The sequence below is a fragment of the Ramularia collo-cygni genome (assembly GCF_900074925.1).
Source record: "Ramularia collo-cygni strain URUG2 genome assembly, contig: RCC_scaffold06, whole genome shotgun sequence".
NCBI classification, from domain to species: domain Eukaryota; kingdom Fungi; phylum Ascomycota; class Dothideomycetes; order Mycosphaerellales; family Mycosphaerellaceae; genus Ramularia; species Ramularia collo-cygni.
Window position 1 is genome coordinate 826,173 of NW_019716260.1, and position 15,806 is coordinate 841,978.

Consider the following 15,806-nt stretch of genomic DNA (forward strand, 5'->3'; position numbering starts at 1 on the left):
CTTCTAAGAAGCTATAGGTCGAGCGCGGACTATTAGGAGGAGGAACGATTATAACCGAAAATACTATATATAACGGTAGTAGAGTAGAGACTAGTTAGCAATTTCTAGACGATAATAGGGTGCCGAGAATTAAGACTTTATAAACGTGTAAAACACCCCTATTAGGAGGACATAAGATTATAGACGTATAACGAAGAGGGTTTACGTAGTGCGTACTAGCGATAGATCTAACTTAGGAGAGCGGGCGGATGCCCTAAGGGTACTTAGCTAGGACTCTTCTACGATAGCAGCGCCCTAGACATCTAATATATAGATTTAATCTAGGGATAATTTACGACGTACCCGAGATCTCGTTATATAGATGTTCTAGATAAAAACAAATCGTTATAGATATTGTCTAGTTACGACATTTTCTATACTTTGCTCTATATAGCTTACTTCGTTATTAACAACTAATAGTAATAAGTATTACTTCTTTACGCCTACCTACGGCTTCCCTATTTCCTAGTAACCTTAGATCGCCGTATAATTAATAAGCATTAGACTAGACATTCTCGAGTGGGTTAGCATAGTTAGCCTACCTCTCGAAGCATAAATCGATATATCTAAAGAGCGAGCCTATAGGCGTTTACGGTCCGTAGCGCGCTAACAACTTCTCCCTAGAGCTAAGCTGCTTAGTCTTTTCTTATACTATCTATTTATAACGTCGTTTCTTATACCTACTAAGTTCCGGGTTTATATTATTATGCTATCTCTAGCAAGCTAGTTCGAGGCGCTATTAGCTTAAGGACGAAGTTAAGAAATAATAATACAAGAGCTATAGGGTTATTCTTCCTAGGATCGAAAAAGCATTAGTATAAACTATTTACTCCGGAAGCTAGACTGCTTAAGAGGCCTAGCTACGATACGGGGAGGCGTCTAGTACGTACATCCTATAAGAAAGGAAATCTTACGGCTTAAACAAACGAAAGAAGTAGCAGATATGCTCTAGAAGGACTTAGATCTTCTACTCCGTCGACATATATACGAGAGTGCCTGCTCGGTAGTAAGCAAGGACGAGTTTAACATCCTAATCKCGCTCTTAGGTCTAGGTAAAGGTTAAGAGAGCGGGATCTTTTTAGAATAGAGCCTAGATCCTACCGGCGGATAGGCGATAGGAGCAGAATACACGGGCGCTAGGGCGTTAAATATAAGGGAAATAGTAGTAGAATACATCCGGTATATATAGGCATTAACCGATAAGGATGTAGAGTTCTCCTACTACTAACTATTAGACCCGCTACCGCTATTAGATAACGAGAGAGAGAGCGAAGTAGGGCTTATAACAAGGCGAAGTTTTCGGAATCTTTTCTATAGAAACCGATAGTAGGCGACTTTTTTCGATATAGAAATATAATAGCGATACCTGCTTAGCTAAGCAGCATTTATAGGAAGCTTTGCATTTAACGCAAAACTAGCTTTCCGGCTCTATTATACACTATTCGTTAAAGAGCGAATAAGGCGGATTGCGAATTCTTAATTCTTTAGAGTCGGTTTCTTATTCTTATCCTACGATATTAGGAAGGATAGCAATCGCGGGATAGAGAGTCGAGGTCCCTACAGCAAAGTTACGTTCTCTATAGTCCCCTCGGCCCGAAGCTAGTTAACGCTCCGACTAATATAGTAATAGGCGAATTTCGGCTTCTAATATAGCCTGCTTTCGTATACGCCGTGTAATCTATTATTTCCTCCTATTACCGTTTGCTCTATGCTTTGTCCGTATATACGTATTACGATAGGCATAGCAAGCGTTTATATAAGCATCTAAACGCACTCCTTAACAGCTATTAATAAGCGGATATACGTTACTATTTTAATAAGGACCTTACGTTTTGTATTAGCACTAAAAACCGAAGGCATAGTACTAGACCGGTAAATCGATTAATACGTAAAGCATACGTGCCCTACACTATAAACTATATGCTATATCTATAGGTCTAAGTTAAGATCTACTAATTTACGCTCGGTCTAGGTCTAACTAAAGGGCTTCTAGTAATCTGTACTAATTAGGCTGTGTTCCTTGCCCTTTACGAAGCTAGGGAAGCCTACTAGTTAAGATACATACTAGATTATAGCTAAACCTTAATCGACATAACCGTATAGCCGGCTAAGGAGCTAGTATTAATTTTAGGCTAAAGCTTCCGAACGTACTAAGAAGCGTTCTAGTAATAAGTATAAGTAAACACCGTTCCGAAAGCTTTTTCCTCTCTAAACAACACATCTCTCTACTATTTGCTCGACGTTATATTAGCTACCTTAGCTCCTAATTGTTTAATAAAATACTTACTGTACTTAGGTACGCCTAACTTATAACTTAGAGGGTTACTATTAACTCTAAGGGTCGACGCCGAACCTAAACTATAGTTAGGACAGTTAACTATAACCGGACGAATTGCCGAACCTCCTTATCCTATATACCGCCGGCCTCGAACCCGCCTCGAAGAAACTAGGTAGCATTCTATTTTTAGTATTATTAAGGTATAATACCTTTCTCTCTCGTAGACCGCATTTTTACTAACTACGCTTCTAATTTATCGATAGTAGCCTCGTTATACTTCGTAGCAGATATGTCGTAACTCTCGTTAATCTAGCCGGGTATACTAGCTAAGAGGAGCTGCTTACTAAATCTCTTATAAGACCCGAAGTTAAGAATAATAGGCCTGTCTTCTCTATTAAGAGCGATGTTTATAGGATTTAGGTCGTTATATACGAGTCCGAGGGAATGGAGATATCTAATCCCCGCGCGGATTCTACTTATATAGGCATTAATATTAAAGTCGCGTTTATCGTCCTCGTATCGATATTATAGAACTATGCTATATCTCTTAAGGACGATACCGGTAACCCGGCTACGTTTTAAGGAACATCTATAGTAACGTACAATGTTCGGATAATAGTTTCGTGTAATTAGCTCTAGTATCTTAGCCTCTTTAATAAGGATCCGCGGAAGTAGCTTCGTCTTATCCTCGTCGTCTAAGTACAATATTTGCGGCCTTTTAATAAAGAAGTCTAAAAGGTCGTTACTTATAAAGGCGGTAATAAGTAGTGTTACGATAGGATAGACCGTCTTATCTAGAATCCATTCTAGACTAGCCTTTATATCGTCGATAGTTAAGTAGTGCTTTCGAATACTAAGCACCTGCCCGAACTATATAAAGTCGTAATTGTCGAAATAGGTGAACGTGTAGCGTTAGAATGCCCCCGTTTCGAAGTCTGTTACCTCGCAAATAGCTATTAAGTCCTTCTTTAACTAGATTTCGAGAGAAGGCCGATCGTACGAGCTATAAGTAGATTTGTAGGTAGTTTACTACGGAGACGGCTAGAGTTCCCTTCCGTAGGACATTATAAGGATGGGTGTGTTTCTTTAATAAGGCTAGGAATAAAAGGTAGATAGATTAAATATTTAAATAGCTGTCCGAGAAGCGTTTATTAGTATACTGTATTTTAGTAGTAATCCTACTCTACGCCCTAGACCCCTACTCGATACTACGTACTCGTCTACATGCCGTACCTCTAACTAGGTATAGCTTATTATAGTTTAGAAGGTAGGAGCTAGCGCTAGATCTTAGCCGCGTTTATATCTAGTCGATATTAGTTAAGGCTGTACGATAATCTATTACATAGGCAGCTATAAGAGGAGCACGGGCRGCCGAAAGCATGTTATTATCGTCTAGTAGAACGTCTTGTCCTTAATATTTCCCCTTAGAAGCCCCGTAGTCGTTATCGCTACCGTTACGATGTAGTATATAAAAACCTATATAGCATAGGCTTCCTAGTAGTATCGTTAGACTATAAAAGGAGTTAAATATTTATAGGACGTTAGTATAGGCACCTTGTTAGTTAGCATGTAGCTAAATTATATTCTAAAGCAGAGATAGTTATAACGATAATGCAAATCGTTACGTATAGACTACGCTACTAAAGCTCGCTAGCTAATAAGAAGGGTAGAATATATAGAGGATACTAGCTCTTATAGTTTAAGTACCCCGAAATAACCGAACAAAATCCTTATATAGCACTCCGATCTACTAGGGAATAGATATCCGTATCCTTACTCTAATCCGCTTTATAACATCTACCCTATTCTACTATTATATTAGTGTCTTATAAACTATAGCCGCGTAGTTCCGTAGATAATCCGTATACTCTAGCTATTTATTATAACACTTTAGGTATAGACACCTAATGCGCTACTTCGTATCGTAATATTACAAGTGTTTTCGTAAAAAATGTCTCCTTAAGCTATCTCGATCGCGAAATCGTTTAGTACGCTTAGCGAGGGAGAGGCCGTCGTTCCTTATATAGAAGACGTATTAGGTAGGTAGGTACTATATAGGAAACGGGTCTTATTAGACCTTATAGTTTTTAGCGTCTATTACGGTATATAATTGTGCTTTACGTATATAATTAGAACGGGCCTTCTTCCTACGGTAGATCTTCTAATCTAGGTCTTCCTATCGCTTATATAGTGCTCTTACTACCTCGATAGCTTCTACTCGTCGACTTTAGCTCGCGGCCGGTTCGATAGGCGTAAAGGTAAGTAGCGCCGCTAGGACCCGCTACCTTTTACTACTAAGTATACTCTAAGGCTCGGTCTCTAAAACCTACTCTAACTACTTAGTAACCCTAGCCTTAAGCTAATATAAGATATCCTAAACTAGCTGCTCTTCCCGATATCTAGCTTTAATCTGTTTTAAGGCGGCTTTATATACTACCCTCTTCGTTCGTAGATATTCGTATTATACTTATTAATACGCCTTATACGCGGATGTTCCTTTCGAGCGCGTAATCGTCGTATAGTAAGCGCGCGCCTACTAGGCTATACGATTACGAACTCTACGTCTTAAGACGACCTCCGGATATCGATCGGCCTACCTAAGCTACTACTCGTCTAGTAAGCGCGGCCGCTAAGGGTCGATCGAACGGCTTATTCTACTAGCTACTCGTATAATAGCTATCTACGGCGCGAGGCCTTAATAAGCGGCCTATATATCTTACGTAATATAATACGAAAGGTAGTTATACTAAAACACCGCCGATAAGGAGTACTATAGGATAARATTTCGCTAGGAATCGCTAATATAGCCTATAGCAAATTAGTAATACGCCTACGTCCTTACTATAGTACGTTCCGCGGAAGATATACTACTACTATCTAGAGCCTCGCTATAGCCGCGGCGAAAGTAGTATAGCTTAATCGGTACGTCGAAATTAGTAATCGTACCTAGCTAGCTTAATCGTTCGCGGAGCTAGCTCTCCGTTACCGCTTTCTACGATACCTCTATACTATAGACTATACGTATCGTTCTTCGGAATAACGGTAGCTCGGCTTTCGACTACTTAATTAGAATCCGAAGTTCGCGTTTACCTAGCGGAATACGTAGCGTAAATAGCTACTCCGGGCTAAAATTAGGCACCGCGAACGTATCGTCGGCGAATAGTAGGCCGAGAAGTACTGTCTATAGATAGAGAAGAAGGTACGGCTCGAAAGGAATATTAGGTACCGGAAACGTGTTCCTATAGTACTTATTAGCGTTAACGCCCTACTCTAAATTATATCGGTGTCTAGCCTTACGCGTCCTTACTACCGAGATAACGCTTAGTATACTTAAAGGTAAAATTAATTATAAGTCTTAGTCGGTCGCCCCCGGCGTAATCGGGGAGTAACGCGATCTTTAGGTCCTTATACTAGAGTCGGCGTAGTACTCCTAGACGGTTTCCGGTAATTCCGGCTAGTTAGATTATTAACGCTAGCTACGCTCGGAGGAATTCGTATTATAACTCTACTTTAGGCGACTTCTAAAGAGTCTTAAGTAGCTCGAATTCGTCCTCCGCCCGTATATTAGTTTATCCTCCTTCGCGGTCGAAAGCTTAAACTCCTCTACGAGATTCTACCGTACCTTACGCGTTATTAGTAGAGGATACACTTCTAGAGCTACTATAACCTAGTAATGTGCTACTTACCCTATATATCTCTACCTATACCGCGCGCGCTATATCGAAGTAGCCCGTCTCTAGCTAACGGACGAGCGTTAGGGTATTCTAGTAGGTCTAGAGGGTCCGCGAGACGCGGATCCGTCCGCTCCCCTTACGTAGTATCTAGTAGAAGAAGTTATATAGATCTTAGATTTAGAAGGATCGAAGCGTCTCGATAGAGTCTTTACTATATAAAGTATAGAAGCTATAAGTCTTTTTATTAGCCGATATAGCGGTATAATATAGAGCGAAGAGTAGTATATACTTGTTCTATAGCGTCCGGACCCGTTCTTATAGCTCTATACTCTTTAGTATATAAATTTTCTTTATACGTATCGGATCGTAGTAATACTCTATCTAGCTCGTTATAGTAGACCCGTTATCGTAATCGCTCGAGGGTAAACCCGTATCGTAGTCCGCGTCTATATCGTTTTAGTTATAGGCTATATTCCGAACTAGAGGGAGGTAGTCGAAACGATAGGCGGCGAGAGTATAGGTACGACTATAAGTACGTCGCCGGAGCGGTAGGCGGGAAAGGAGCGGGCGTAAGTAATACGACGGTCGAGGGGCGCGGGTAGGACATCTTTATAGTATAGCTCGACCGGTGTCGTATAGTCGACTCTAAAACTAGGACGCGCCGTAGCGAGTTCCGGGGCGACGTACGGTTATAGGCGCGGCCGTATACGCTAGTACCGAACGGGCGAGGGGATTTAGCCGGAATACGCCTTAATTAGTACGTATTCGCGTCCCTAATCGGGCGCCGTTCTACCTTCGTCGCGCTATATCCTATAAGGAATGCTAAGTAGATATAAAGGATACTCCGATATTAATTAAATAGTAATTCTTATCCTTCCTCCCTCTCTCTCCTCTCCTTCTTATCCTCCTCTTCGGGAAGTAGTTACTCTCCCTCCGGTTCGGTTAGAAAGAAGATACCTTTAACCCCGAGTTCCCTAGAGGTCCGTAAAAGGACCGTATAGTAACCGTAAGGGATCCGTAGGGTATATCCTAGGACTTTTAGGTAGAATACCGTAGGGGGTCCGTAAGGGATACGCGATAGGGGTAGGGGCAGAGCCCTACCGCCTATTATTATAAACTCCTTAGTAGTTTCGTTTCGAGGCTTTATTCGATAAAGAAACGCTCTTACGCTACTAGTATTACTTCTAGTTCTAGTAGCGACTACCGTACGAGTATATATAGTTTAATAGCTACTATAAAGGTAACGAACTTATAGCTATATAAGTTACTATATATTATAACCGCTTCGTATTAATTAACGCTATATAACACTACTTAGAGTAGTAGCTTAATAATAGCTATAATAACGAAGGAATGCTATAGGTAGAGGGCGACGTATTACTAGTACTAGCGAAGTAACCGGCTATAGTTATTCTACTCGAGCGTAATTACTACGTACTATTATATATAGTAATTAAGTAGTTAAAGGAGCTATTCTATTCGTATACGGATATTACTAATATAGAGCTATCGAAGGTAGAGCGTAACCGCTATATTAATAACCTTACTAGTAGGTACGAAGAAGCCCTCTTAGAGGGCAACCTTTCTATTAGTAACTAGCGATAGCTTAATAATACCGAGCAAATTCGCGAAGCTATCGATAATATAGCGGCTTACTTAATAGACGTAGATATAGTAGTAGATAACGAGGAGCTCGGCGAGTTTAATATACTTTTAATACTAGCGGTAATAAGGGAGTTCCCTCTTACTTAGTTCGTCGCTTAAATACTAATACGTCGCTTATACCTTCGCGAAGTTACTAACTTAAGCGATAGCGATAGCGTATAGCCGAACGAGCTCGAATAGTACTTACTAATTATACCGCCGTATATTAGCTACCTTAATCTAGACGTTATCGCCTTTAATAGCTAGTTTAAGGCCTATAACCTAATTAGGAATATATAGCGTCGCTAAGAGCGTAGAGGATATACTAAAAGAGCGTAGATAATAGACGGTAGTAAGGATACGGATAATACGAAGATAGGATAGTAGCGGTAGTAGTAGTAAGGCTATAAATAATATAGCGACTTAATTTAATTTAATTTAATTTAATTTAATAGTATATATATATATACGCTAAGTAACGCGATAAGAACAATTAAGGGTAGTAGATAAGAGAGTAGCTCTAATACCGCTAATCGACTTAACTCGAACAATCTAGCTAACTTGCTAGTTAGCAACTTATAGGACCTTTATAAACTACTAACCAACTCGTTACCCACTACAACGCGTTTTTTATAGCCAAATTCGGCCTCTTAGCGGGCGCACGGTTATTCCGAAGGTTCCGAAAGTCTGATCGGTTGGCAGGTTACATGGCACCCATCTTGCCACGTGTGGGAGATGAAGTGACAGTGAGGGCAGCAACTATGCTCACTTGAGCGCCATTAGTGGAGAATGGAGAGTGGGCAATTTTGCAGTAGCCAAGCCTACATTTCCGCTGCATTAAAGTCATACATGTAGGCTGTAACGAACCGCGCTTTGCGGTTGTCGTCCTGCATCTCTACTGGGCAGGAGCAGCGTGCAAGAAGGAAGCAGCGTGGAAGTCCGGAGAAGGCAGCAGCAGGCCAACAGGATTATGTAAGGTTCGCGCCAAGTTCAAACCTCTCTGACGCCGCGTCTCAATCGATTCATGTACCCTACACTCTACATCAATTCACATGCTTTCGAAATGGCTCGCCTGGGACCGCATCGAATAGACCAATGGCTCATCAGGCACCGCGATAGCTATTTCGGAACACAAAACCCTCACAGCTGCGACTAACGTCGACCACACTTGTTACACCAAACGTTGTTCCAAAACAGATTTTGACCCAGACGAACAAAGATTTCATGACTACGATGCCGCTCGGCGAGCCAAATGGACTCGGAAGAGGCGACCAGCGTGCCCACTGTTGGTAGTCTTGATGTGCGAATCATGCGTGTAGCTGCTTGTGTGCTGACAAGACTTCTGCGCAATTACTCTGTGTGGTGACTTTGAACCCATTCCACGTAAGGTGGCATCGCATGCCGCGAACGTGTCGTCAATACCTTCACCTACGCCGATTACGGTGTCAAGGGCAAGAACAGCCATGTCTCTGTTGATATTGTCCACTTACCATCATGTGAGAGTACTGATATCGTTACAGGAACTGCGATGTCTGCGGGAGGATGGTGCCGAGATCATCGACGAAGAATGCTTTCTCAAGCATTTGGGGTATGGTCTTCCAGAGGAAACGGTATTGAAGGACGTCAAGGTCGCCAAGTCTGGACATATTGCTTCCCATCAAGTCGCTTGCGACAACGAGGAAGCTACAAAATCTGATCAAGCGGATGATGATTCCGACTCGGAAGCCGACAACAATTGGCGTGCAGAAGCTTCGGAGAAACTTCATCAAACAACAATGTCCTACTGTACATCCATTCTTCCAAACCCTCAGGCCAGGCAGCTCACATGCCACATCTAATCTCCAGCTCCCATTCTCTCTTCATCACCGCAATATTTCCTTCCTACAGTTTGTTCCCATCTTCAAAGCATAGGATGTCGTATTCGGCCCGTCTCTCACAACCCACAAGCCAAAAAAGGAACAAAACATTCAACACTAGGAATTCCCCAATCGTCACCGACTTGAGTACTAATCTAGCGATTACACGTTTCAATAGGCCAGAGCGGACGGGATGGCTTTCATTCGTGCATCTATGGTCGAATGTGCTGGAACTGGGGGTATGAAACATTATACATGCTGGAATTTAGGCGGTGGACTGATCAATGGCGAGGAGTAGTGCTTTCAATCGTGTTGCTGATCTACCACATGAACTGGCTGAAACTCTGCGACCGTGCTGGGAGCAGTCCTCCTATTGACGTTGTCTAAGAGAAGAAGATTCGACTGGGGTTGATGGAGAGGACGAAGATGTCCGTACAGGATTTGGACAACAGGGTAGGAAGATTCATCTCTCGCGAGCATTTCATTGCTCGCGGTTGGCACAATCTGCTGTACGAAATCTAGCAACAGGTTTGACGCCGCGGGGGAAACGAAGAGTCGTTCTGCAGGTCAAAAGTCCGAACGCCCAGCTCGCTGCTCCATCGCCGGAGCAAGCTAACCAGAATCATTAGCGAGCTCGTAGTGCTTAGGGCTTGAGATGATCTGCTTGCACGGGCACCGTTGTGGACGGACAACACTTCCCGAGTCCAAAGTTCGGGTGCGACGAAGGAGACACACAGATGCAGAACACCAGCCAAAACAGAGAATTCCAGACGCAAACCTGAACGGTCATGGCGTTCCAGATCGCACGTGCATGCTCTCTTCCCAGGCGAGGACATGCCAAGCAACAAGGGATCCTTGTCGCGGACGATATCGGAGCCGAAACGGGCGCGCTTGCATCCTTCGAAAATTCTGATCTTATCAGATTGATGGCCACAAGCTGCGCTTATGCACGCCGACCCTCATCCTTCGCTTCCTATCCTCTTCACAGATCGGCTGGCGCTTGAAAGTATGGTTCTCATTGGTATCAAGTGCCCTCCGTGCATGGACTTCTCTTGGCCATGTGGTCGCCACATCGAGACCTGAACCACGGTCCGGCGGACCTCGCCAGTTCTGGACTGTTGCAGTACTCGCCAAGTCGGAGCATGCATGTGGAGCCATACACGTGCCCCTGTACATAAGGCTCTTATCAGATCTTCCTCTTTCGTCTTCCAGCATCTCATCTCCATCCCCACGGATCTTGCAGTTTGCCCCTGCTCCACGTTACAGCCATGGTGAACTGGCCCACCTTCAGCAAGGTCTCGCCTGAGACTACTGCTACACCGGAGATCGTTGCTCAGCCTCTGCCTGTCAAAGCCGAAAACGAAAAGGACATTGGAGGCATTCATGCTGTACCTCGGAGTGTGACGGCTGGTAGCGACAGCGATGATGAGATCGTTCACAAGGATATGCAAGCTGGTGTGCAGAAGGCGGAGGCCATGGCTCAGGTCTGGACAAAAAAGTCGTTGTATACGCTATACGCTTTGTGAGACACTGCCTCTATGCACTACCTCGAGAACAACGCTGATGCTTGATTAGAGTGTGGTTGCTATACTTCCTCGATGCCATGGAGAACGGAACATACTGGCTTCTTACGCCCTATGTCACCTCCGCCTTCCAAGCACACTCCCTCACGGCTGCTACATCTATCATGGCAAGTCTTATTGCAGGTATCTTCAAGCTTCCTCTTGCAAAGATTATCGATGTTTGGGGTCGGCCTCAAGGGTTCATTCTTATGGTGACGATAATGACTCTTGGAATGGTCATGATGGCCCTGTGCCAGAATGTCACTACTTACGCGGCTGCCGAAGTATTCAATCAGCTTGGGTCAGTAATGAGATCTACTTCTCAACTTGTGAGTGACGCTGACTATATTCTGCAGTTCCTCGRGCCGTCAGTACATCCTGTAAGTCATGAGAAAGATGCTACCATCTCCTCACTTGGTCATCTCACCCCTCTAGAGCCAAGACGGTCCATTTGATGAACGATCTTCACTTTCATTGCTCCTTCGAACACTGCTGATTTCATCTCTCATTCCAGGGGTGTTCTCATCGCCGATACATCTAGCTTGAAGAACAGAGGCCTGATGTTTGCGTTCATCTCCAGTCCGTACATCGCGACGGTCTGGGTCACGGGCCCTCTTGCTCAAGCGTGGATTGCCGGTCCCGGATTTCGATGGGCCTTTGGAGCCTGGGCAATCATACATCCCCTGTCGTCGCTTCCTCTGTATATCCTCATGCAGTGGAATTACAAGAAAGCCGTCAAGCAAGGTCTGATGCCCACGCAACGAAGTGGACGTACCTTGTTCCAATCCTTCAAGCACTATGCTATTGAGTACGACCTTCTTGGATTACTCCTTGTCTGCGCTGGATTCGCTCTCTTCCTCCTGCCATTCAGCATCTACTCGTACCAATCAAAGGGCTGGCAATCACCAATGATCATCTGCATGATTGTCTTTGGCATTCTGTTCCTGATATCATTCGTCCTGTGGGAAACTTTCGGAGCACCAATCACTTTCATGCCATGGCATTTGTTGAAGGACCGCACAGTTCTCGGATGCAACATCCTCTCCGCGGTTCTCTTCGTTGAGTTCTACATTTGGAACTCCTACTTCTCCTCTTTCCTGCAGGTAGTTCCAGGCATGAACCTGACTCAAACGGGCTACATTTCGAACATTTACAGCATTGGGTCGTGCTTCCTCGCTATCTTTTCCGGACTTTACCTTCGACAGACCGGAGACTTCAAGAAGCAGTCGCTGTTCTTTGGACTGCCTGCCGTGATTCTCGGCGTCGGTCTGATGATACATTATCGACAGCCGGATGTGGGCATCGGACCTATCATTGCGTGTCAGATCTTGATAGCGTTCGGAGGTGGTTGTCTCGTCATCACTCAACAGGTAAGCAGCTCGACTCCTCAATATCTGAGACACCAGCTAACTCGCACTTCGCTTCTAGGTGGGCGCCATGGCAGCGACGACGCATCAGTACGTTGCTGTAGTATTGGCCGTAGAGGGAATGTTCAGCTCAGTAGGTGGGGCGATAGGAGCTACAGYAGCAGCAGCGATTTGGACGGGAAAATTCTACCCAACTCTGCAACGGCTACTTCCCGCGGAGAGCCTCGATCAAGCTGCTACGATTTATGGAGACCTGACAGTTCAGATGTCCTATCCGCGTGGAACGCCGACAAGAGATGCCATCAATCAAGCGTACGGGGAGTCGCAGATGATTATGTGTGTTGCGGCGACGGCGATCCTGTCGCTTGCGGTTGCTGCTGTGTTCATGTTTAGAGATATTGATGTCAGGCAGAGGAAGCAGGTTAAGGGGCTCGTGTTCTAGTTGTGGTGGAATTTCTGACAGATGGTGTAGGCGAGAAATATTGTACAGAGAGTTTCGGGCTTGAATACGTGTGAGAAAGCTTCGCAGACTTCACAAGAACGGTCGATTTTCGCAGCGGGACTATATTTTTCAATGACGATTTTCTAGTACATGTCGGCTTTGCGGCCGTCAACTACAACCCCAACCTCGACGGAACATCTTCCAATGTCTTCCTTTAATTCAGTGCTTCAGGTTTCTCTACAGCGGCGGTCTAGCCCGATGGCCTGACCGGCAAAGGGGCGAAAGTCTGAGCCTTGGCGTTCATATGACAAACTTCGCGCCAGTGATGAAGTCAAGAACAATGAGTTTTCCTTGACGCACTGAACAGTGGCTTCCACAGAGTTCGTGACTTGTGTTCTATCGATTGAGTGAGCCACATTCAGGCGTTTAGCTGTCAATCACAGAAGTATTTTGCGGACCGCGACCTTGCTTTGGCGATTGATCTGTCATGAATTGACAGCCTGATGCGAGGATACAGTTGGAACACTTGATGAAGAATGAGAGTCGCTTCAGACAGAAGCGCTTCCTGGGATTCTGACTCCTTGCTCGGACATTCGATCACTCTTGGAAATATATATCTCATCTTCTATTGCGGTGGCAGTGGTCATGCATGCTGCAGCGATTCTGGCGGTCTTGGGGTCGCATTGTTGCTGTTATTGTCATGCATGACTTCGCCTTCATCGGCATGTATAGCCAGGGCGGTCGATATGCGATTACCTGCATGCAGGTGCACGACTGACAGGGAACGGAGAGCGAAATTGAAAACGCAATCCGAGGAAGAAAGAGAGAGAGGAAGGGAGGACAAGAGAGATTTATGAAGTTGGGATGGGGCGGGACGGGAGCGTTCCTTCTTCACCCGACGTTGTGCACTTACCCCGACTACAGCCAAAAGTGGCCACGCATGGATTGGAAGCATATTTTTATTACTATGAGCTTTCTTGTTCCAGTCTTTTATCAATTGTGTCATTTTGCGTGATTGACGAGGAACTCGCTCATACACATACGTATCTTTTCCGATTGAAGTACTCTTTGTCATCAACGGAAACCCGCCCTCCAACCCCGACAATATGCTCCGCGTAAGGATGTGCTGAGCCTCCATCTGAGACTGATAAGTTTGATCCCACCGGGAAAGTGTTCGCTCAGCTGACTGAGAAGCTCGGTTGTAAGCTTATGATACTGTTCTACATGCGTCCGAACGTGGATGGGTGTGCGAGTCGTCTGCCATTCCATCCTGTGACTTCTTCTCTGTGAAGTCTGTGAGAGACGTCGGTGCAGCAGGATGAGTTCTATAGAGCGCCGCTCGCGCAAGGTTTATCGCGGTAAGTGGGCTGTGACCGCTGTCGCGGGAAGTGTAATCGCACTCACACCACGCACACCGCCCGCCTCGTTCGTAGGTGACGATCTCGATCCCTTCACGTCTTTCCTTTCCTGTGGTGTGCCACGCATTAGCACGGAGATGTTGGTCACAACAGGGATAGCAGCAGATTGAACGGTCGGAAAGGAAGTGATTTAGATACGTAGTTGTGCAGTTGGCTTTTTCCAGATCCAATCTCCCTGTACTTGTGGAGGCTACGTCTGAGGCAGTGCAGCTTGACCACTTTTGCAACACGCTGCAAGCTGTGCTGGAGGCAGAGCTGTCGGTATGATGGTTGTTCATCAGGATAGGACATCCTCAGTCATGCCCACAGTGTCTAAAGGCCTCGCTCTCTGCAGGCTCGGCAATCCTATGCCTACTAGAACCATTGCTATTAGCAGAGGGGCCCTTCAATCAATCAAGAGAGCAGCTCAGGACGCTGCTCTTATTAATGATTTCTCATATCGATAGCTCTGGCTGGAGGGGCGAGACTGTCTAAAGCCTAGGTTGGAAGACCCGGATCCAGCCTGTCTGTTAGTGTGCGCGATCTGATCTGATCGAATCCCTCGCAACGATTTCAAAAGCCACGATCCGATATCTGCCTAGTATCCTGAATTATGACATTCGAAACCGACAAGATTGGGCTGCTCTTGCCGTGGCAGGAAGAGCTTCAATCCCACAGCTCGATCAGTCTGGTCGTTGAGTTTTATGGCGACTGTTTGCTTATGGCGTCTTGCCACACCGCATGCTTGCTTGATCGCCACCGTCATCTGGGGGCGAGTGTTTTGAGAGAAGTTGTGTTTCTGCTGATTCAGGGCTTGGTTTGTTGTAAACCCCGAAGAATTGGGACATATTGCCATCGGAGGGAGTGTGCTGCCTTCTTGAGTCTCTTTGTCCGTATCAGCTATGCTGTCGCCGACTGAATCGTCATGAACTGCATCATGGTTGATCTGAGGTGAGGCCTTGGAGGCTCGACAGAAGCCGTGGTGAGTACTGTCGGCAGGGTCTGCAGTGACGGGGAGGTTTCGGGACCATGCGGGCATTACACGAAGACAATTTCTCTCGTCTGGAGAAAAGGCAGCGCCGAAGATGAGCACGGACAGATCGCCATGGTAGATCGCAAGACATGCCCGGGTAGGATCTCGTGTCCAGACTTGAGCTGTCTGTAAGAGAGTTGATCGGAGTTCAGAGCACATCTCTCCGTCAATGCACCGCAACCTTTCCAGAGCAGCCGGGTCCAGTTCTCTTAGGCCAGAAGAGTCTCCGGGAGATCATTTTCCATTGATCTCGAGACCAATGGATGGGCCACGGTCTCCTGCGCCATGCCCTCCAGCTTTACTAAGGCATGTGCGGGTTGGCCGTCGAATCACCTCCTCGCGCTTGAGGCCTGGTTGAAAGCGACAAGAGACCGAGGCCAGTATGACGGCAGTATGTCAATATCGGCTTGGGGGTAATCGAGGGTGGTTTGAACGCGCCCGTCCACTGTGACTACCAAACGAGCGGGTCTTTCTCCATCTATCAGATATTTTGAGTAGGATGACATCTCTTCAA

General features: G+C 45.4%; 3 protein-coding genes across 4 annotated transcripts; 2 read left to right on the forward strand and 1 right to left on the reverse strand.

The window, feature by feature from the left end:
• Window positions 1–9,098: 9,098 nt before the first annotated feature.
• On the forward strand, window positions 9,099–9,473 carry RCC_04675 (uncharacterized protein; the record flags this gene model as incomplete). Its single annotated transcript, XM_023769952.1, has 1 exon — window positions 9,099–9,473. One exon carries the CDS (start codon window positions 9,099–9,101, stop codon window positions 9,471–9,473), a length of 375 nt encoding a protein of 124 aa, XP_023625720.1.
• A 1,286-nt stretch (window positions 9,474–10,759) lies between these two features.
• On the forward strand, window positions 10,760–12,862 carry RCC_04676 (related to major facilitator MirA; the record flags this gene model as incomplete). 2 transcript variants are annotated; one of them, XM_023769953.1, is made up of 5 exons in its annotated part: window positions 10,760–11,013; window positions 11,067–11,354; window positions 11,410–11,433; window positions 11,568–12,423; window positions 12,482–12,862. In XM_023769953.1, 5 exons carry the CDS (start codon window positions 10,760–10,762, stop codon window positions 12,860–12,862), a joined length of 1,803 nt encoding a protein of 600 aa, XP_023625721.1. The 2 variants fall into 2 exon arrangements, with proteins under 2 accessions (XP_023625721.1, XP_023625722.1); XM_023769954.1 differs by lacking the exon at window positions 11,410–11,433.
• A 1,995-nt stretch (window positions 12,863–14,857) lies between these two features.
• RCC_04678 (uncharacterized protein) lies at window positions 14,858–15,451 on the reverse strand (the record flags this gene model as incomplete). Its single annotated transcript, XM_023769955.1, has 1 exon — window positions 14,858–15,451. The coding sequence occupies one exon, from the start codon at window positions 15,449–15,451 to the stop codon at window positions 14,858–14,860; it is 594 nt and encodes a 197-aa protein (XP_023625723.1).
• Window positions 15,452–15,806: the final 355 nt, after the last annotated feature.